Genomic DNA, 18,612 nt, shown 5'->3' on the forward strand with positions numbered 1-18,612 from the left:
CCTTGTATATTACAGTCTTCTCTTATGGCCTGAGCCAGAGGCTCTATACAAAGAGCAAAGACAGTTAGAGAAAGAGGGCAGCCCTGGCCCCTGGATCTTTCCAAATGTATGAGGTCAGACAGACGTCCATTTACTTTCATTCTGGCTGTCGGGGCACAATATAAAAGCTTTAATACGATTGATTGAATTTTCAGTAAAGCCAAATTGTTCCAAAACCAGATCATTCCAGCTCACACAGTCCAAAGCTTTTTCAGTGTCAAGACTGGCTAACACTGCATCTGTTTCCCTGATGCTCTGTATTATGTGCACAGAGCATCGAACATGATCTTGTGTTTGGACAAACCAGGTCTGATCTGTGTCTGTCAGATCAGGAATATAAGAGCCTTTTGGAAATAATGGACACATTAAGTTTATAGTCCTGATTTAGGATTGAGATCGGCCTATATGAGCTACATAACATTTGATGTTTGCCCTCTTTAGGGATAACAGAGATAACTGCTTCATTCCATGATGGTGGGATCGATGTATCCAGAAGTGTCCAGTTGAAAGAATTTAGAAGTCTAAATATGTTATACCACTCAGCTGGCAGGCTTCACTTCCTGGAGTCTTATCATCTTTCATAATGCTGCTACTCGTTTGTTCTACCTTGGATGTGCACTTGTTTTTAAGATATGTAAGTCCACTCAGACGTGCCCTGACTGATGGGAGAATAAAACACCAAGCAAAGCTCCAAACTACATGCCCTTTGAAATCAATGTATATTCTGTGGTGTCAGAATTTACAGTAGTGACATTTAGTTTTTGTTTAAGTAAATGTATAAATATACAGTTTACTGACTGCAGACAGTAATTATGGAATGGATTATTATTCTTTTGACAGTGAAAGAGTGTTGAGTGAAGAAAGAACAAAGCAGATACCATTCTTCATGATTTATTGAAACATATGCAGTTGTGACAAACATAAAATCAAGTATTACATATTCTTTAATCAGTGGGGGTATTAGGCCGGTGGGGGGGGGGTTGGTTAGAAATAAATACATGTGGGCCTGGATAGACGGGAGGAGAAGGTGCATTCATTTTATTTGACAAATGATCCTCCACAGTGACTTAGTGCTTTGAAACAAATAAACTTCAGTTGTATCTGAACATTAACCTCTTCGTTAACTTTAGCCAAGTCAAAAGGAATACACCACTGGAAATCTCTTCTAGCCTCTTCGGCTGTTTTGCTCCACCTGCTCCACGCTCTGCTCCCTGTGAGCCTGCAGCTCTCCTCACATTCTCAGTGGCTGTTCCTTTGAGGGCCAGCCTAGGGGGCCTGGGTGGTCCCAAGCCCCACTGCGTTAGCGTAGGCCGACAGCAGGCTGACCACCTGCCGGGTCTCCAGGGTGAGCCGGGCCTCCGTCAGCCAGTCCTCCACCACGCGGCGGGCCTCTCCTCTCAGCTGGTTCACCAGCTTGGCGGCCAGCTCCAGGTCTCCGTGCTCTAAGCAGAAGCTGGCGTACGACAGGATCTTGAATGGATCCAGGTCGTCACTGCTCAGCTGGGCGGGGGGGGCTTCCTGTTTATCCTCGAACAGCAGTGCAGCCTGGAGGTAGGACAGGAAGTACTGGTACAGGGAGTTGTGAGTTTCATCGACTAGAGCGACGCGGCGGGCCAGCGAGCGCAGCGCGTTGAAGCGAGCGCGCAGAGACGCCTCGCTGTACACGCCGCGCTGCAGCGACTCCTCGGGCAGCGCCGAGGCCAGCGCCAGGGCGAAGTCGTTTTCATGGCAGCTGTCCCGCACGGCCTGGGCGGCGCCCTCCAGAGGCTGCGTGGGCACGTCCGCCTCTGCCGTCTTCAGCGTGAAGTTCAGAGCCTCCACAGAGAGCCACAGGTGGTGCGCCTTACGGGCCTCCTCCTCCGCCAGCACGTGGCCTGCAGGCAGAACACAGGGCAGCATTAACACAAAGCAGGTGCTGCTGCAACACAGGAAGTCTCCTAAAGAACCACACACTCAAGCACCGTATGTTGTCCTTTATGTAAGTACTAATAAAGACATATCTGTCCTTGCTGTGTCAAGAAATCATTTCTTACCTTACAAAATGTAAGTTCAAATAATTCCAGTACCTATTTTTAGACTTTTAAGCAGATTTTCCTGATCATTGGAATAATATAGAAATCCCAATTATGTTATAATTATGACTTGAAATGTGCTGTACAAACAGTTTTGCATTAATGTCCAGATAACGTACACACATTAACAAACCTTGATTACAAGTACCTTTACGTTTATTAGTGTCCACACCAACACTAAAGATTATTGAAACTTAAATGCTTTATTTCTTCCGGTCATTGTTTTAATGTTCAATTCATGTAAATGGGCTTCTCAATTTCAACTTTAAATGACTATAGCATCAACCATTATATGTTCCCAGTGTGTTAACACAATGGGAAGGTTGGGGATTTGATCCCAGCCCCTGCTGTCCATGTGTCCTAGTGCAACACCCCATGGTTGTGTGTGTGTGTGTGTGTGTGGTTGTGTGTGTGTGTGTGTGTGTGTGTGTGTGTGTGTGTGTGTGTGTGTGTGTGTGTGTGTGTGGTGTGTGTGGTGTGTGTGTGTGTGTGTGTGTGTGTGTGTGTTGTGTGTGTGTGTGTGTGTGTGTGTGTGTGTGTGTGTGTGTGTGGTGTGTGTGTGTGTGTGTGTGTGTGTGTGTGTGTGTGTGTGTGTGTGTATCTTACTGTCGATGGCCTCCTCCACCCCCTTCAGCCGGGCGTAGGCTGTGTTCATATCCAGAGTGAAGTTGTCCAGCTGCTCCTGGCTCAGCTGCCTGTAGCTGGTCTCCTGCTCCAGCAGCTTCCTGGTCAGCACCTGAACGCATCACACAGTCACACCAGCTGTACCACGTGGACGACTAAAGCTGCTATTTCAATTGAAAACTGACTGAAATTAATCAAACAAATGAAGAACAATATAATACTAACCCCAATCATCAAATATAAATATGGCTGTTAAATGACATCATCAAGCCACACCCCCTCTTTTACATATGGGTGAAGTTATACGAATGATTTGATGTAATGTGTGCTCACCTGCTCAGCATCGACCCTCAGCTCAGTCTCCTGCACCTTCAGGACGTCCTGGACGTGGTCGGTGTGAGCCGCTGCCTGCCGCCGCAGCTGAGTCCTCATCTCCGCCTCCATCACCTCCCTCATTTCAGACAGCTACACACACACACACACACACACACAGGGCCGTCAGAGCCAGAAGCCCTTCTCTGCTGGCCTAAATACTATCAGGATCACTGACAAACCTTTAATATCGTTTTTTCATTAACATGTTTTACATTATTTCCTATAGTCTATTATCTTCAGTTCATAGCTTTTCTCTGTTGCGCTGTGTCTAGTAATGGTGGTTAATGTTGCTGGGTAGAATAAATGTGCCGTGCGTACCTTCCTCTCCTGCTCCAGCCGGGCCTCCTCCTTGACGTGCTGCAGGGCGGTGCTCACGGCCTTCTCCAGAGCCTTCTGGTCCTCCAGCCTCTGCTGCTCCAGCGAGGCGTCGATGTGGATCTGCTCCCTGACCCTCTGCTCCGCCAGCTCTCGGTTCAGCTGGTCGATGCGCCGGTGAGCGTGGGCGATCAGCGCGTTCAGGTCATCCTCCGACAGCTTACCAGCTCAAACACAAAGACAACTCCTTTTGAAAATATGTCTACTGCATCTAAATAAATCCATTCAGGTGTTTATCTGGATCAGTAAAGCACAAGTGTCCTTTATACAAACAGTGTAAGACATGCAGGGTACTGCTGGTGGGTGTGTGTGCTCTTACTGAGCCCCTTCCAGTTGGCCTGGATCTCTGGAGTGAGGCTGGTCACCTCCCTCTGGAACTGTAGTTTGGCTTCATTAACCAGCTCACTGTACTGGGAGACAATCTTAGCTTCTGACTCTGATGACTGCACCTGCACACACACACACACACACACACACCTCTGATTATGACTGTCTTAAAGAATGAACCAGTCATGTGGCGACCAGTCGTTTCTTTCAGGATGGATGGAATAGTTTGATCCTCTGACTCTTCATTGTAGCACACAGACAGTGGTAGAACTGAACCCCAATCTGTCAGGAAGAAGGTGGAAAATTGCCTTTCCCAAAATGTAGAATCATCACTTGATAGTCTATTCATCACATCATGTACACAAATAATGTCCTTACCTTAGTTACCACTTTGTCCAAGTCCACCACCATGTTGTGGAGGTTCTCCTCTGCTGCTAGAACCAGGGGGCGCACAGCAGCCACCTTCAGCCCCTTAGAGCTGTCAATCACCGCCTTCAGACTGTGCAGGGCTTCACTGCGGGGGAGACAGGGGGGGGAAGAGTTTCAGAAAACTGGTGCAAAATATGAAGGTGAGGAAGGGTGATGCTCAGCAACCCTTCCCCGGATGCATCAGTGTTCACATGACTCGGCTCCAGACGGCCAGTGTGGGTGTGCAGCTGAAAACTGTCCCACGTCTCATGGCTGTAATGACCATCAAGGCCCCGCTGGCCCCTGGGTTGTTGAATATTTATTCAAGAACAACAACAAACGATAACTACAATAGGACCAACCAAACGGTCAACAGAAAAAATATATCAGAACCCTCTTTGTCTTTCCACACAAGCCCATCACACGGACTACTTTATCTCACACCACACCCATGTGATATTTGCCTGAAGTGACCAATTACGACGATGGGAAGTAAACAAATAATGATAATAATAGAAATAATAAGCAATGAATATAATGCACCTAAAGGGACGTTCCAAAATTGAAGCGGCCTATAGATGATTATTTAAAAAAAGCTAAATGAAGCGAATGGGGGGCTGTTGGGGGGGGGGTCAGACTCAGAAGCCTCTGATGATGAAGGCTTGCTTCTTCCACCAACTGAGAGAGCTTCGGATGAATCCTCTACCCCCCCCCCCCCACATGTATAATTATATCACTTCATCGATATAGTACAATATATATCAGCATAGGGTAGATTGTGTATGGCAATATATGAAAAGCAGGTACTTCATCACATTGAAGCCCACCCCCTATAGCCAGGGAGGTCCTCTAACCCTTCTGTTTTGCATCTTTCATCTGAAGATGTACATAAAGAGTTCATTTAGGCCTTAGGCGCGTTCACACCGCAGTACTTTTCCCACAAAGGTTCATCAGAACTTAGTTCATGAGAACTCTTTAGTTCTCATGAACTAAGTACAGATCGTGTTCACACCGGAATAAGTTCCCTGAGGGAAGATTACGCAAATGAAGCCGCTGACGTCACTTCTTCTTCTTCTGCTTTGGGTTTACTGGCAGGCCGCAAACAACTTCACGCCGTATACTGCCACCTGAAGTCCCCGGAGTTGGGCACTGGCTTCAGTAGAAGCTGCTGGGACTCCCAGCAGCTTCTACTGAAGCCTTCAGAGTAAATCGCCAGAACGCCGACACCTCCTCATCTCCACCGCTCCCATGTTTTCTTTTGTGTTGCCATAAGTTAGTCTCTCTGCGTTTGTGCGCTGGGCTAATGCTAATAATGCTAATGCTAATAATGCTAATGCTAATAATGCTAATGCAAGGATAATAAAATGGCGGCTTCACAAAACGTTTTGGGAGTTTTACGGGGCGTGGTTTGCAATCCGCCCAGCCAATCAGAAATAGGAACCTTTTTCTCCCACGAAAGTACCTGCTCTCTAGCAGGGACGGGAAAGGGGGTAAAAAGGTTCTCATGAACTAATTTTAGTTCCGGCTCTTTTTGGTGTGAACGCAACATTTCGGAACTATATCGGAACTAAAGTGGGAAAAGTACTGCGGTGTGAACGCGGCTCTTGTAACCGAGTCACCAGCACTGTTCAGAGTTTGATTCTTTATGGTTTTTGCACTTATTGTAAGTCGCTTTGGACAAAAGCGTCAGCTAAATGAAATGTAATGTGTGTGTATTGAGGTACATGTCTTACTTGGCATTGGACAAGGCCGTTTCAGCAGCAGTCACAGCGCTGGTCCTCTCAGCTAGAGAAGCTTCCAGATCCTTCCACTGGGCGGACTTCTCCTCGGGAGGAACCTGGATTTATGAAGAACGTTAATCACTCCACAGAACCATTCTGTTGCCCAGCTAAAAACAGCTATTAAGCTACATATTGGTTTCTGGTTTGTTATTTTTAAATCCATGGTGAATTGATATGAAAAGAATTATTCAAATGTACTCAGCTATGCATAGCTGTGAGGTTCTTTTATATTAAAAAAGCGCAGTTTTCATCAATTTAGAAAAAGATCCTATATGAAGCACTGACTGATAAACAGCTCATATCGTTCCAAGCTAGAGTAGGCGTGATATTACTTCAGCGTTGTCAACATGGATCGGCATTATTATTATCTAGGCCCTTTTTGTATCTTGTTTTATGTATATATGTCACACTGTGGGACTGCGAGAAACGGTATTTCAAGATTTCTGTATGTATAACACATGTAGACATTTTGACAATAAAGCTGACTTTGACTTGACTTTGATTCTCTTATACGTCCATCATGCAGAGCTATGCTAATGCAGAGCTATGCTAATGCAGAGCTATGCTAATGCAGAGCTATGCTAATGCAGAGCTATGCTAATGCAGAAATGGGTGTGGTTAAATCTAAACTGGGTTGGAAAATGCCTGCCAGTGTTACTGTGATCAGACCACAGTCAGTACCTCTGCCTCCATGGCCTCCTTCAGTCTGAGTGTGTGCTGAGCGATGGCCTGCAGCGCGGCCTCCTGAGCTCCAATAGCCTGCAGGGCGGCTTTAGCAGAGCTGGCCAGGGAGTCGTCCAGACTGGCTGATACAGCTGCAAAATAAATAAACACACACACCATGAGAGGGACACAGAGAGGAGACAGTAGCATGGAGTGTACAGGAGGAGTTAAAGATGTTTTTCATTACTAAATAATGTGTGTGCGTGTGCGTGTGCGTGTGTGTGTGCGTGCGTGTGCGTGTGCGTGTGCTCCAGCCTACATGTGAGGACTTCCTGTTCCTCCTGGTCTTGTTGGGCCAGTCTAGCGGTCACCTCCTCCACGGGGCGCTCCTTCAGGGCCTCTGACGCCCCGGGCTCTGTCTCAGGCTCCTCCATCGCTGACACTGCAGTATCCTTATGGTCGTGGCACTCTGTGCACTCCTCTAGAGAACATGCACAAACAGACACAATGTCATCTTACTTTGTCATTTCCAACCTTGAAGTCTCCAACTTTGTGCGTTCACAAAAGACACGAAATATGAAAAAGTGTTTCGTCTGCCATCTTGTCTGCAGACTTGTCAAAGCATTCATTCATGGTTTTTACTAACCGGTATCAGTATGTTTTTATTTCGGCATCATTTTGAAACGTGTATTACAATGAAATCACGTTCAAATATGTTCATTTTGTTACAGTTGGTATCTACCATAGTATCTACAAGGAGATAAGCCCCGCCCCCTTTGTCAGCGCGTCTTGTTTTAATGACGCGAGTAAACACAACCGAGAGCCGTGATTATTCGCATCGCTCTAAAATTGTGACGGTTGGGGTTCAGAGTGATATAACCGTCAGCTGGTTAGCAGCCACATGCATGTATCTGCTGTACACATAGATGTACATTTCAAATGCTTTTCTGATTATGCTTTAAGATATCAAGGTTACAGAGGTCAAGAGGTTACCTTTGAATACTGCTGCCTCCGAGTCACAGGGAGCAGGGACCGAGGACACCTCACTGATGGCTGAGATGATGTGAGTGGCCTCTACTGAAGCCTCTGGATGGGAGGGAAACACACAACAGCAGTTAGTGTGTGTGTATAATGAATATGAATGTCACGTGACATTTACCAGGAATAGGTATGACATACTGTTAACTGTTATTTTAGTAGTAATCAATACATATGCTACCGTTGTTGCCATATCAGAACATTAATTTGAGTAAAATGAAATGTTTAAGGACTTGTTAGTGGAACAGAAACTGTGAACAGACCTGAACATCACAGAAAACATTCATCAGAGCTGCCTTCATTTGAAATGAAGTTGTTGCTGCCACAGTTCCAGTTGTTAGTGGGCCGTGGAAGTTTTATGTTCTGAGCAGGCGCAGTACGATTATTTTCAAGTCAATAAAATCATTTCAATTAATATTGGGAGTCAAGTCGTAGTTTGTTTACTATGTGGCCAACATGAAGTTTATATAATGTGTTATGCAATCATAGTACAAGCTGTATTTAGTTTGTTGGCTGTAAATCTTGTAATTGATGAGTGGGACTGGCTTTGGTGGCTATGCTAACATCATGCATGTGGACCCTGTGGAAATGTGCATCAGGAGACATAACTTCAGAATCAGAATATCTCCATCCGTCCCACAGAGGGGACGTTTGCATTTGTTGCAGCAGAAAAGAGCCAAAGACAGCTTCATATTAACTACGAAGCATGGATACAAAAAGTACACAATTGACTAAATATACATTTGTAACAGTTTTGAAGATGTTGTGCTACAGTCAGACGGTAGATACTACATTCCAAGGGCAACTGCTGTTAGCAAGCGGTAGGATAAACGGCAGTGGAGCACGAGCGTGTCCCATTACAGAGGCACTACTGATTTACAGGGCAACAATGATCCATGTCACTCCAAGGTGTTAAGAAGTCATTCTACGTCAAAATAAGAGCAACATGAGTGCAGCTTCCTTTCAAATATGGTTAAGTTGTTAACATACAGTTAACAGTCAGAATGGGGATATCATTATAGTGGAAAGCACTCTGCTGCCACCCCCCACAACACGTTGCACGGTACAAAGAGCCTGATGATGAGGGTCTGAACCCGATGGAGACCTACCCTCTATGCTGGGAGCAGGCTGAGCTGGGACGGCCCCCCCCTCAGCGGCTGGGCTCTCTGAAGACTTCTTCTCCGTCTTAGCTTTGGACCCCTTTGGCGGTTTATCCATCATAGAGGGATGCTGTGCAATCTCCGTCTAAAGAGCAGGAGAAGCAGTTCTTTAACCTGACAGTCTCTAAAGTGTTTGTGTCGCTCTACCTTTCTATATACAGGCTTTGAGCGCTGATCCTTTAGCAGGACATCTTTCATTTTGAGTCCTGCACGAAGACGTTTGTTTGAGATCAGCCCTGGAGTTCACTTTCCCTCCACTAAAAGACAACTATTAGAAATTGTAAATTGTAAATACCTTCATACATCAACAGGTATTTCCTCTTAGCATGACCTTTCCCTTTTGAATGAATAAATACACATGAGAAGCCCTACCACCGATATACAGTGTTCCCAGATGTAGCTTTTAAGATTTATTGAAAATAGTTTGCAAAAGTGCAACATAAAACATGGAGGCTGTGAAGGACTAGCAATAATGTCTCACGTCAACAACGACATTCTCAAAACACTCTGATCTCACCAAAAACAGATTTCAGATAGCGCTTAGGAGATGCTGAGAACCCATTCCCACCTGTTTCTGGAGGGGGCCACCGTATTGAGAAGCGGGTCCCAGAGCCAGACCCAGCAGCCGGTCTGAGTACGGAACATTGTTCTCCACGGCCGCTCGGAACTTGTGATCCCATTTGGCGTACAGTATTGTTCCTCCAATGCCCCCACCAACTGTCACCAGGCCAGCAGCTACCACCTTACCAGCTCCACTGCTGCAGAGAGACGAGAAGCTGGTGTCATGTCTTGACAAGAGTAGAAATTTAGCACAATGCATCTGTGTGTGTGTGTGTAGGTTGCCTGAATATAATAATCCTCACAGTTAAATATATTATATAGTTCCTTGAAAGGAGTAGCCCATGATAAGTATATATTTTAAAAAGTAAAATTAATTAAATTATAGTAAATAGTAAATGCTTGTTTTTGCATTTCAGAAAATGTTGTTCGTTTACCCTCAGACAGTAATATGGTACTCTCAGATCATGTTGCATTCCATTTCAATAACACAAATGTTTGAACCAATTCGTTATTATTGCCTTATTTTCTCTTCTGTAGGTTTACTAGTGTTCCTTAATAAAGCAAAGATATTTCACATCAGATTACTCAAGTCATTGATGGAATAAATTGGTAGAAAACTCAAACCATAATTTGCTGCAGGCCAACCTATGATGTGGATGTATAACCTGTGTGTGTGTGTGTGTGTGTGTGTGTGTGTGTGTGTTACCCGCTCTCTCCTGCTGTGTAGTGACGGCAGGGTTGCAGATTGGTCAGAGGGGTTCTCCCAAAGCTCTTCTGGAGAGAGGGGACAGAGAGGGGGACAGAGAGAGGGGCAGAGGTGGTTTACCTTCGACATCTGACATTACGTAGATTCATTCTGTACCTGTGTGATGTGTGTAAACGTGATGATGACATGCATTTGATATTTTTGAAGATAAATAACAGTATCAGAGGAGCTTTGCTTACTTTAGTAAATAAACTGAAATTAACTGAACTCTAGTTACTTCCTTATGAGCTGAATACAAAAGAGTAATAACGGGATGTTCCTGAGCAGGTCGTCCGTACTGATCGTAGCTCAGGTGATAACCCGGGGTCCCGCCCATTGACTGCATGGGATTATGTAATGTTAGTACACTGTATATGAATGTACATTCTAGGATCCCTCCAGCCTGACTGCATGGTGAGTGCAGTGAGGTGAACTGTGGAGCTGTGGATATGCTGCACTCCTCAGTAACTGAGCTGTCTCCATGCTGGCCGTATGTCATTAGCCATGTCACTAGAAGCTAACAGCTAGCACGGACGTTAGCAGGGTTCTGATCTGCTCTTTCGAATGACAAGCTACTGTTTAACACAGAGCCCTGTGAATTCTAAGCTCCAGCATCAGAAAGCATGCTGATGTTAACAATTCAACACTATTTCAAATTAAACCTACAGTGGCACCTTGGGCAGGTCTGTGGGTCACTGAATGACAACATGCTAATGCTAACATGTTAGCTCCCGGCTGGCTGTGAAGGCTGCTCTTACCCGCGCGCTGCTGTTAGCCCCTCTCAGACAAGCCCTCAGCATGGTCCAAAATCACTTTGCTTCTCAAGTGATAATATTTTAACCTGCACAGTAGCAGTACGTGTTTTCTCTTCGTCCTTCTTTTCGTTTCTACCCCTCTTCTTCTTTGTATGTTAGCTAGTTTGTGTGCGCCACACTGCCTCCCTGGTCAAAAGTAGAACTCCAAGCTTCCCCCCGCAGAGCAGACCCTCCTGTGGTGGTGCTGCAGCAACACCATCCCCCATGTATTTCATTTCCCAAAGAATTCATTTTTTTACGGAGACCTTTTACTGCAGAAATGCTTCTCTATGTAGTTTATCAGTTTATCAATAATCCTTAAATTAGCGATAGAAGAGTCCTTTAAGAAAGAGGTTGAAAAGCATCATATTTACATGTGAAAACCCCTCACCATAATGAAACTAGAGCTGCAGGTATGGTAGCTCTGCACCTCGGTTTACAGGGCTGTTATAACAAACACATGTAGCCCAGAGGCTCCGCTGCAGAGCCCCTCCACACTGATGCAACTCATCAGTCCCATCAATACAACCCTTCAAACTGCTCATAGAAGTCAATGCAACATTGTTCTTTTTTTTATTTGAAAAACCATAAAGGAACCAGAAAAAACCCAAAACATTTGCAATAAAAACAACTAGTACAAAAACAGATCACAACCCAATATAACTGAAGTAAAGCTCTTCGGTGTTTAAAATGTACATCCTTGGGAAAGTTATTGTCAATATGAATCATTAAAAATACTTTGGTTTGCCCCACGCATTTAAACAATTGAAAGAAACTTTTGAGTTGAGTCAGTATCTATGTATTCCTGCATTACTATCAGCAAGGATCAGTGCTACGTTTTCTTTTGTGAACACCAAATCCTAAACTATTTGAAGTGGCCAGAGTTAAACATGCAGCTGTAAAACCTTGCCATAAAAGAAGACTCCCTGAGCAGGCTAGGAATCTGTAAAAGGTCCAAACCTTTGGATTAAGAAGCACTGGAAAAAAAGGAAGCCTATTGAATATTTATGATTGTGAATAAAGACATTACACATGGGTCGTAAATATAAATTACAGTGTTGAACCTATGCCAACTGAGACACAGAGGGAGCAGATTGAACCTGGAACAGTCATTGTGGGGACATGGTGGGCTGCGAGAAGTGTCAGGGAAGAGATGGATGAACATTTGGGAGGTGTGTCAACATGTTTGATTTCATTTCCACAATGAACTACGCCAAGTCCGGCTGCACTGTGGTTTCAGTCTTCTGTATTTTAACTGGAGTACCCGAACAGTCGTCTTCACCCTGAGCAAGAGAGAAAAAAAGCAATCAATAAAACGGAAGGCTCATAAAGTACCAGGATTTGTTACCTGCACTTTTGGTTTGGTTTTAGAAACTTGGATAGACTGTATGCTGACAGAGGAAGCTGGACATGTGTCAGTAAACACTTGATTCAGATGACTGAAGATTCTGTTTGTATGGTCCAAACGGACAGGAAATGTGGAAACTGTGTATCATGTTAAGAGATATGTAACCAGGTTAAACATATTCCCATTAACTTCCCAACTTAACGGTGGCTGTTTTCTAAAGGATATCATTCATAGATTTATTGGAAACATACATGTCCATGTTGAATTGTGCATTTGCCTGTAAACACTTTTGCATTTTCAGCTGACCTGCTCTCTCCTTCTCTTCTAATTATTCTGATCTCATAGTGAATTCAAAGTGATCAATCTTACCTCCAGTGAACAGCTGTGTGTGGTAAGAGAGGCTGGGACATTCTGGAAGTCTGGGAAGTCCAGCTCAATGTCCATGACATCATCGATTCCCAGCTCCTCACTGGAGAGCAGAGGACAAACAACAACATGACCATCAGCAAACAGACAGAACACAGAGTCTACAGCAGGGAGGCACCATGGCAGCACGTCATTGGACCAAAGCACTTTACAATTCAATATCGGCATCCGCCAGAAGTAAACATTTCATTCAATATCACAGGCCAGGTGACATGTGCTGGGCAACCAGATGAGGTAGCCTATGAATCACTGCCTGCCGGACCACATAGGGGGGGCTCTATGTGTATAGCCTTTGCATTGTATTTGAATAATAAAACATGTTATTTAGAGGTGCCATTCAAAGCCCCCCCAAGGACACCCTTCAGAAAATATTCTTAAAAACATTACAAAAGGACAGTAACAGAGAACATGCAGGGAAACAGGGATAATGTAGCACTACAGTGAGTAGGCAGATCTGAACAGGTTGGTTTTGAGGAGGGACTTGAATGTGTATAAATATATATATATACATTTAAATATAGAATGTTCTATGTGGCCCTTAAGTTAAGATGTGTTCAAATCATCGTTAACAGCCTCGGAGCTTCAACTGTCTTATCCCTCAGCTGTGTATTGGGATGACCCTGATTGTCCATTCAGCTTGCCCCAACATTTATAAACACACACTATGGACATTTTTTATATATATATTTTTTAAAGTCTATATTTAACTTGCGATTATTCGCAAATTAAGTTGCACTTTTAAAAAAAATGCTATTTTAGAGGTACCTAAAGAGATATTTTTCTATTGAAATCATAGACTGTATATATACACTCAACATGGGAGTGGATACATATGATTGATTTAGACAAAATGTATCTTTTTATTATTGCAACAATCCCAAAAAGTCTAATTTAGGTTCATTTAAGGTAAAGGGACTGCTAGCTGTGGCAACAAATAAAGCCAAGTTCATTTACTCAAGTACTGTACTTCTTCCATCTTGAGCAGGATATAAAGTCATGAAAAATGTGATCCACATTTACCAGCTGTGATAAAAACTATATTATGTCTAATCATAATACACTACTTTTACAAGTGTGTGTTGAGCAGGACTTTGACTTGTTACAGTGCATTTACAATGTGGTACTGCTTCTTTGACTTGTGTGTGTGTGTGTGTGTGTGTGTGTGTGTGTGTGTGTGTGTGTGTGTGTGTGTGTGTGTGTGTGTGTGGTGTGTGTGTGTGTGTGTGTGTGTGTGTGTGTGTGTGTGTGTGTGTGTGTGTGTGTGTGTGTGTGTGTGGTGTGTGTGTGTGTGTGTGTGTGTGTGTGTGTGTGTGTGTGTGTGTGTGTGTGTGTGTGTGTGTGTGTGTGTGTGTTGTGGAGAGCACCATCTGGCGGGGATTTGAAGCTGAACTGTTCTTTCATTCTTGATACCGATATATATGTTTATTAGGATTCTCAAAGTTGATGCGTTAAGCCGTTGACATGCATCTCTGTTGAAATGTAATCTCTTCTTACATGTCATCAAGGACTTTGTCTTGACCCTCCTCTGTTGGGGGGTCCCAGGCGTGCAGTTTGACCTTCCACAGTTTGATCTGCTGGTCCCAGGAGCGACGGCTGTACTTCCTGAACTTATTTGGAGTCTTGGGGTGAACACCCGGCTGACGAATATGTCTAGAAACAGAAAAATAAAGATCAGAAATCACAATCACTTTTATTGCCAAGTAGGTTTGCACTTACAAGGAATTTGTGGTGGTGTATACATATTATTGTTTTATATCATTTGAGTCACTTTAAAACATGTATTATTGTTCAAAAACTGTCATTATGGTTGTAGTGCTGTGTGAGTGTGTGACCTACTTTGGAACTTCTTTGATGTACCGATCATAGGCCAGTGTATTCTTTCCATAGTTTATCTGTTTCTGTCGCCTTAGCAACACTGCCTCATCAGTTTCAATGTGTTCTCCCTCTTTTGAGTCACAGCTGGAACACAGACAGACAGGTGTTTTCACACATACAGACTCCAACAATGACAAAGGTGCAACAGAAGTGGACATACCTCCCCGATGAGCCAGAGGAGATCTTCCTCTCTCTTTGGGTGACCTCTGCACCCAGTATCCTCCTCCTGTAACTGAACAGTGCACACACAGTCAGTTAAAATCAAGACTCAGTGGAAAGTGTGCTGTGAACCACTGAGATAGAAGCAGAGTGTGGTTACCGCTGCATGTCTCTGTGTACGTCTCTCTTCATTTCATCATTCTCCACCTGGGTGCCCCAGTCAGCCTTTCTGCCGCAGCGAGACACCGGGCCTGTGCCCTCTGGAGTGGTGAAACTAGGGAGGAAGCACAAGGGGGGTGTACCAGCATTAACACACAGAGGGGAATGGAATTATTGTTGCCACAGTGCAAGTAAATGTAGTTTAAGCCACAAATAGCTATCCCTGGCCCAGAGGGCAAATGATGAGATAGAAACACAAGATGGATATGAAGAGAAGAGCATACTAGAAGGAGATAACCACGGGGTCATTTACCCCTTGTTGCCAAATACTACAGAAATAAAGCTAACAGTTTGGTTTAATGAGGATCATTCAGAGCTTCTAACCTTCAGGTCACCTTACTGAAATAAGCTGAAGTCTAACAAACTGTTCATATCTAGCCCTGACATTTCATCTGTACATTGGTACACACTCTGCAGTGCATTTTGCTATTCTGGTACATTTGCAAGTTGCAAATTGTGTCAAGTTGAATGTAGTGTGTTTTTATTGCAGCTGTATTCTCTTACCTAGCATTTCTGCTGTCGGAGTGCCCACCCTTTTCTCGACCAGCGTCCTCCTCTCTGTTGGCCCGCAGGCTTCCGTCGACCCCTCGTTTCCTGCAGTGAGACCACCGGGACGGACCAGAGCTCCTACACAATAGAGACAAGTAAAGATAGCATATTATTAACAAGTAAGTTTATGTTTAACGTCAATTTAGTAGCCCTTCGGTGCTAGCGTGTCTCTAATAATCGTTTCTATCTGTTCAGACACAGACACACACAGTGGATGAATGCCGACTCCACAGAAAACGGTCAGGAGATGCAACTCCGGAAATTGGGTCAGTCTTTGTTATTGGGCGGCGAATTAACGATTAATAGGCTCATCTATAACTTAAGAATGGTGGTAAGGTCAAGTGATTTAAAATCACAGGTGGGAGAAGTACTCAGATCTTGGACTTGAGTAAAAGTAGAAGTACCAGAGTGTAGGAATACTCTGTTACAGTAAAAGTTCTGCATTCAAAATGTTACTCAAGCAAAAGTAGAAAAGTATTAGCATCAACATATACTTAAAGGGGACCTATCATGCAAAATGCACTTTTGTACGTCTTTTATACATGAATATGTGTCCCCGGTGTTCCAGGGAATTCACCAAGTGTCAGAAAACACAACCCTCTCTATTTTCCTCCATACCCAAATCTCTAAAAAAGGGGCTGCAACGGATCTGATAAAAACGGATCCAGATTTGAACACTTTACTGACGTCAGCGCTACGGCTATTGGGCCAACTCTCCACCTATCAGGGGAATGTGGGGTTGGGCCACAGCCGGCCATTGCCGTTCGAAAGCGCTGGAGACGCTGTAGTACATATGCCAGGCCTGTAAGTGGCACTGTAGTCTGCCACAAAAGCAGCGAAGAAGACTTCCCGCCCATAGTTACCATGGTTACCCTTCTGTTTATTCTCCGCTGTGGATTTTTTTCCTCCCTCCCCGAGGCAAGCGTTTGCTCCCGCTGCTTTAATTCAATGCAATCCCTCCCCGTCGAGGCAAGCACTGTAATTCTCTCCGGTTAGTCCACCAGCAGATGACAAACACCCACCTCTCCGCCTCTTCCAAGGAACGAGGGGACCGTGCGGCAGAGTTTCAGTTTCAGTTTCTTTCGCTGGTCAAGATGTCCGTTAAAGTTTAAATCTTCCTAACAAAATTAGAAAAGTGCCGGTCAAAGGTCTTCTTTGTTATTTATTGAGCTTTAAAACAAATGAATAACGACTCTATAGGCCTATAATAATAATAAAACACGGAGGACGGAGATCTTTTTTTCTCCCCCTCTTGACTTGATCAGAGCATGGCTCCCCTCTCCTGCAGGGGGGCGTGGTCAGCTGCAGCTCACAGAATCAGCCCCGTAGACAGCAAACAGCACATAGAGCGAAATGAGGCATGGCTAAAATGCATGATCTGTTTGGTATTTTGAAAACAGAAACGTATAAATATACGTTATATAGGTATATGGCCCTACAATATATCATTTAAATATAGCATGATAGGTGTCCTTTAAAGTACAAAAAGTAAAAGTAGTCATTGAGCAGATTGTTCCATTTCAGAATAATATACATGATATGTTTTATAATGATTGATCATTGAAGTGTTCTCAAAGCTGGTAAAGGTGCAGCTAGTTTGAATGACTTTGTATACTGCTGGGTAGCTTGTGAATTTACTCCAGGCGGAACTAAAGTCTGATTTAAGTGTTTATTAAATTTCACCTCATTAATCAAAATCTGTGAAGTAACTAAAGGTATTAAATACATGTCAGGGCGTAAAAGTACAAAGTAGCAAAACGTTAAAATACTCAAGTAAAGTACAAGTACTTGGGTAAAAGGTACTTGTCTTATTTACACCACTGCTTAAAACTAGCTCTCGATTGTTTCCAAACACCACTGTTAAATCCTCTTTCAGATAAACCAATGGCGAGACCCATGGCCACCAGCAGTACAAGCAATAACTTAATCAGCTAGTAGAATGAAATAGAAGTAGTTAGTTGACAAGTCGTTCTCCCGCCACTGACTTCCTGTTAGCGATTGTTCTGGCCATCTGTTCATCCATCCATTATCTATCCCACAGTGTCTGGGTGGGGGTGCTGAGGCCTATCAATTCACATTCATGGCTGTTCACAACCGGGCACACCATTGCCGGTATATTCCGTGAACACTGGCGGCAAAACGCCCGTCATTCCCCAAAGCCCCAACTGTTCCTACCAGGAACGCTTCTGCTGTGGTGGATAACACTTCAGCCCTCTGCACAAACATCAGGTTATAACCAACCCCCGATACAGCTGCACTACAGTCCTGTTTAGCAGAGGTTAGCCTTTACCACCGTTTTCTCTTCCTCGGCACCCGCCGACAATAGAGCAGAGCCGCCACCGTCGTGTCACCCAGTGGCGAACACAGCACAACAATAAGTTAGCTAACTTCTTCAAGGCTAATGTAAAATCATTTCAAAGCGAGCATCAAGCTAACTAACGTTAGCGCAGGACACAAGTCAATTGAAACATGAACACAGCCTTACAGTGTGGCTTCATTTATGAGAATAATACATACTTGAAAAGGTAAATGTGTTTGTAGTCGGTTAGCTAGCAATACATTTACATAATCCCATTCTGAAAGAGTTCTAGCTAATGGTGTCTACAATCAAGTGAACGCAATGGAGGCTCGTGGTGGTTTAAGAAGGTGAAACTTGCCCATTCTCATGTTCGTTTTCGCGAGTTTCACGTCGTTTGCCTCTGGTCCAGTTCGACATATTCTTGATTATAAGTAGAGTAAAGTTATCCTTGTTGTCAGCTCAGCAGCAGGCAGTGTTGTGTCTACCCGCCAACACTGAAAGGCGCGCGGTCCCAAACAATCCAACAGGTCACGTGACAGGAAAGGGCGGATATACATGCAAATAATACGAAAATACTGGGCGCGAATTCAGATAAAACAGCAGAAGCAACTCTGCATCCGCCTTACACAGTTAAAAGTAAAGAACCAATAATATTCACCATACTAAACACTACATTATTATTTACAACAACAACAAAAAAATACTCAACATAGACAACAAAATCTGAGGGGAAATGGTACTTCAAACAGGGGAATCATGAAACAACAGCAGCACA

The 18,612-nt window shown here is 44.0% G+C and overlaps 2 protein-coding genes across 3 annotated transcripts; both read right to left on the minus strand.

The window, feature by feature from the left end:
- Positions 1-914: 914 nt before the first annotated feature.
- immt (inner membrane protein, mitochondrial (mitofilin)) lies at positions 915-11,087 on the minus strand. Its single transcript, XM_034133844.1, has 14 exons — positions 10,927-11,087; positions 10,130-10,197; positions 9,431-9,620; positions 8,812-8,947; positions 7,658-7,750; positions 6,984-7,145; positions 6,683-6,816; positions 5,954-6,057; positions 4,191-4,326; positions 3,805-3,934; positions 3,429-3,652; positions 3,069-3,200; positions 2,718-2,847; positions 915-1,913 (listed from the first exon to the last, which is right to left on the minus strand). The coding sequence occupies exons 1-14, from the start codon at positions 10,966-10,968 to the stop codon at positions 1,306-1,308; spliced, it is 2,289 nt and encodes a 762-aa protein (XP_033989735.1). The 5' UTR covers positions 10,969-11,087; the 3' UTR covers positions 915-1,305.
- Positions 11,088-11,518: 431 nt separating this feature from the next.
- On the minus strand, positions 11,519-18,364 carry slbp (stem-loop binding protein). 2 transcript variants are annotated; one of them, XM_034133855.1, is made up of 8 exons: positions 18,196-18,364; positions 15,494-15,616; positions 14,931-15,044; positions 14,772-14,837; positions 14,573-14,695; positions 14,231-14,386; positions 12,680-12,779; positions 11,519-12,245 (listed from the first exon to the last, which is right to left on the minus strand). In XM_034133855.1, the coding sequence occupies exons 1-8, from the start codon at positions 18,252-18,254 to the stop codon at positions 12,171-12,173; spliced, it is 816 nt and encodes a 271-aa protein (XP_033989746.1). In that variant the 5' UTR covers positions 18,255-18,364; the 3' UTR covers positions 11,519-12,170. The 2 variants fall into 2 exon arrangements, with proteins under 2 accessions (XP_033989746.1, XP_033989738.1); XM_034133847.1 differs by having other exon boundaries at positions 14,772-14,843.
- Positions 18,365-18,612: the final 248 nt, after the last annotated feature.

The sequence above is a fragment of the Trematomus bernacchii genome, unplaced genomic scaffold, assembly GCF_902827165.1.
Source record: "Trematomus bernacchii unplaced genomic scaffold, fTreBer1.1, whole genome shotgun sequence".
Taxonomy (NCBI): Eukaryota; Metazoa; Chordata; class Actinopteri; order Perciformes; family Nototheniidae; genus Trematomus; species Trematomus bernacchii.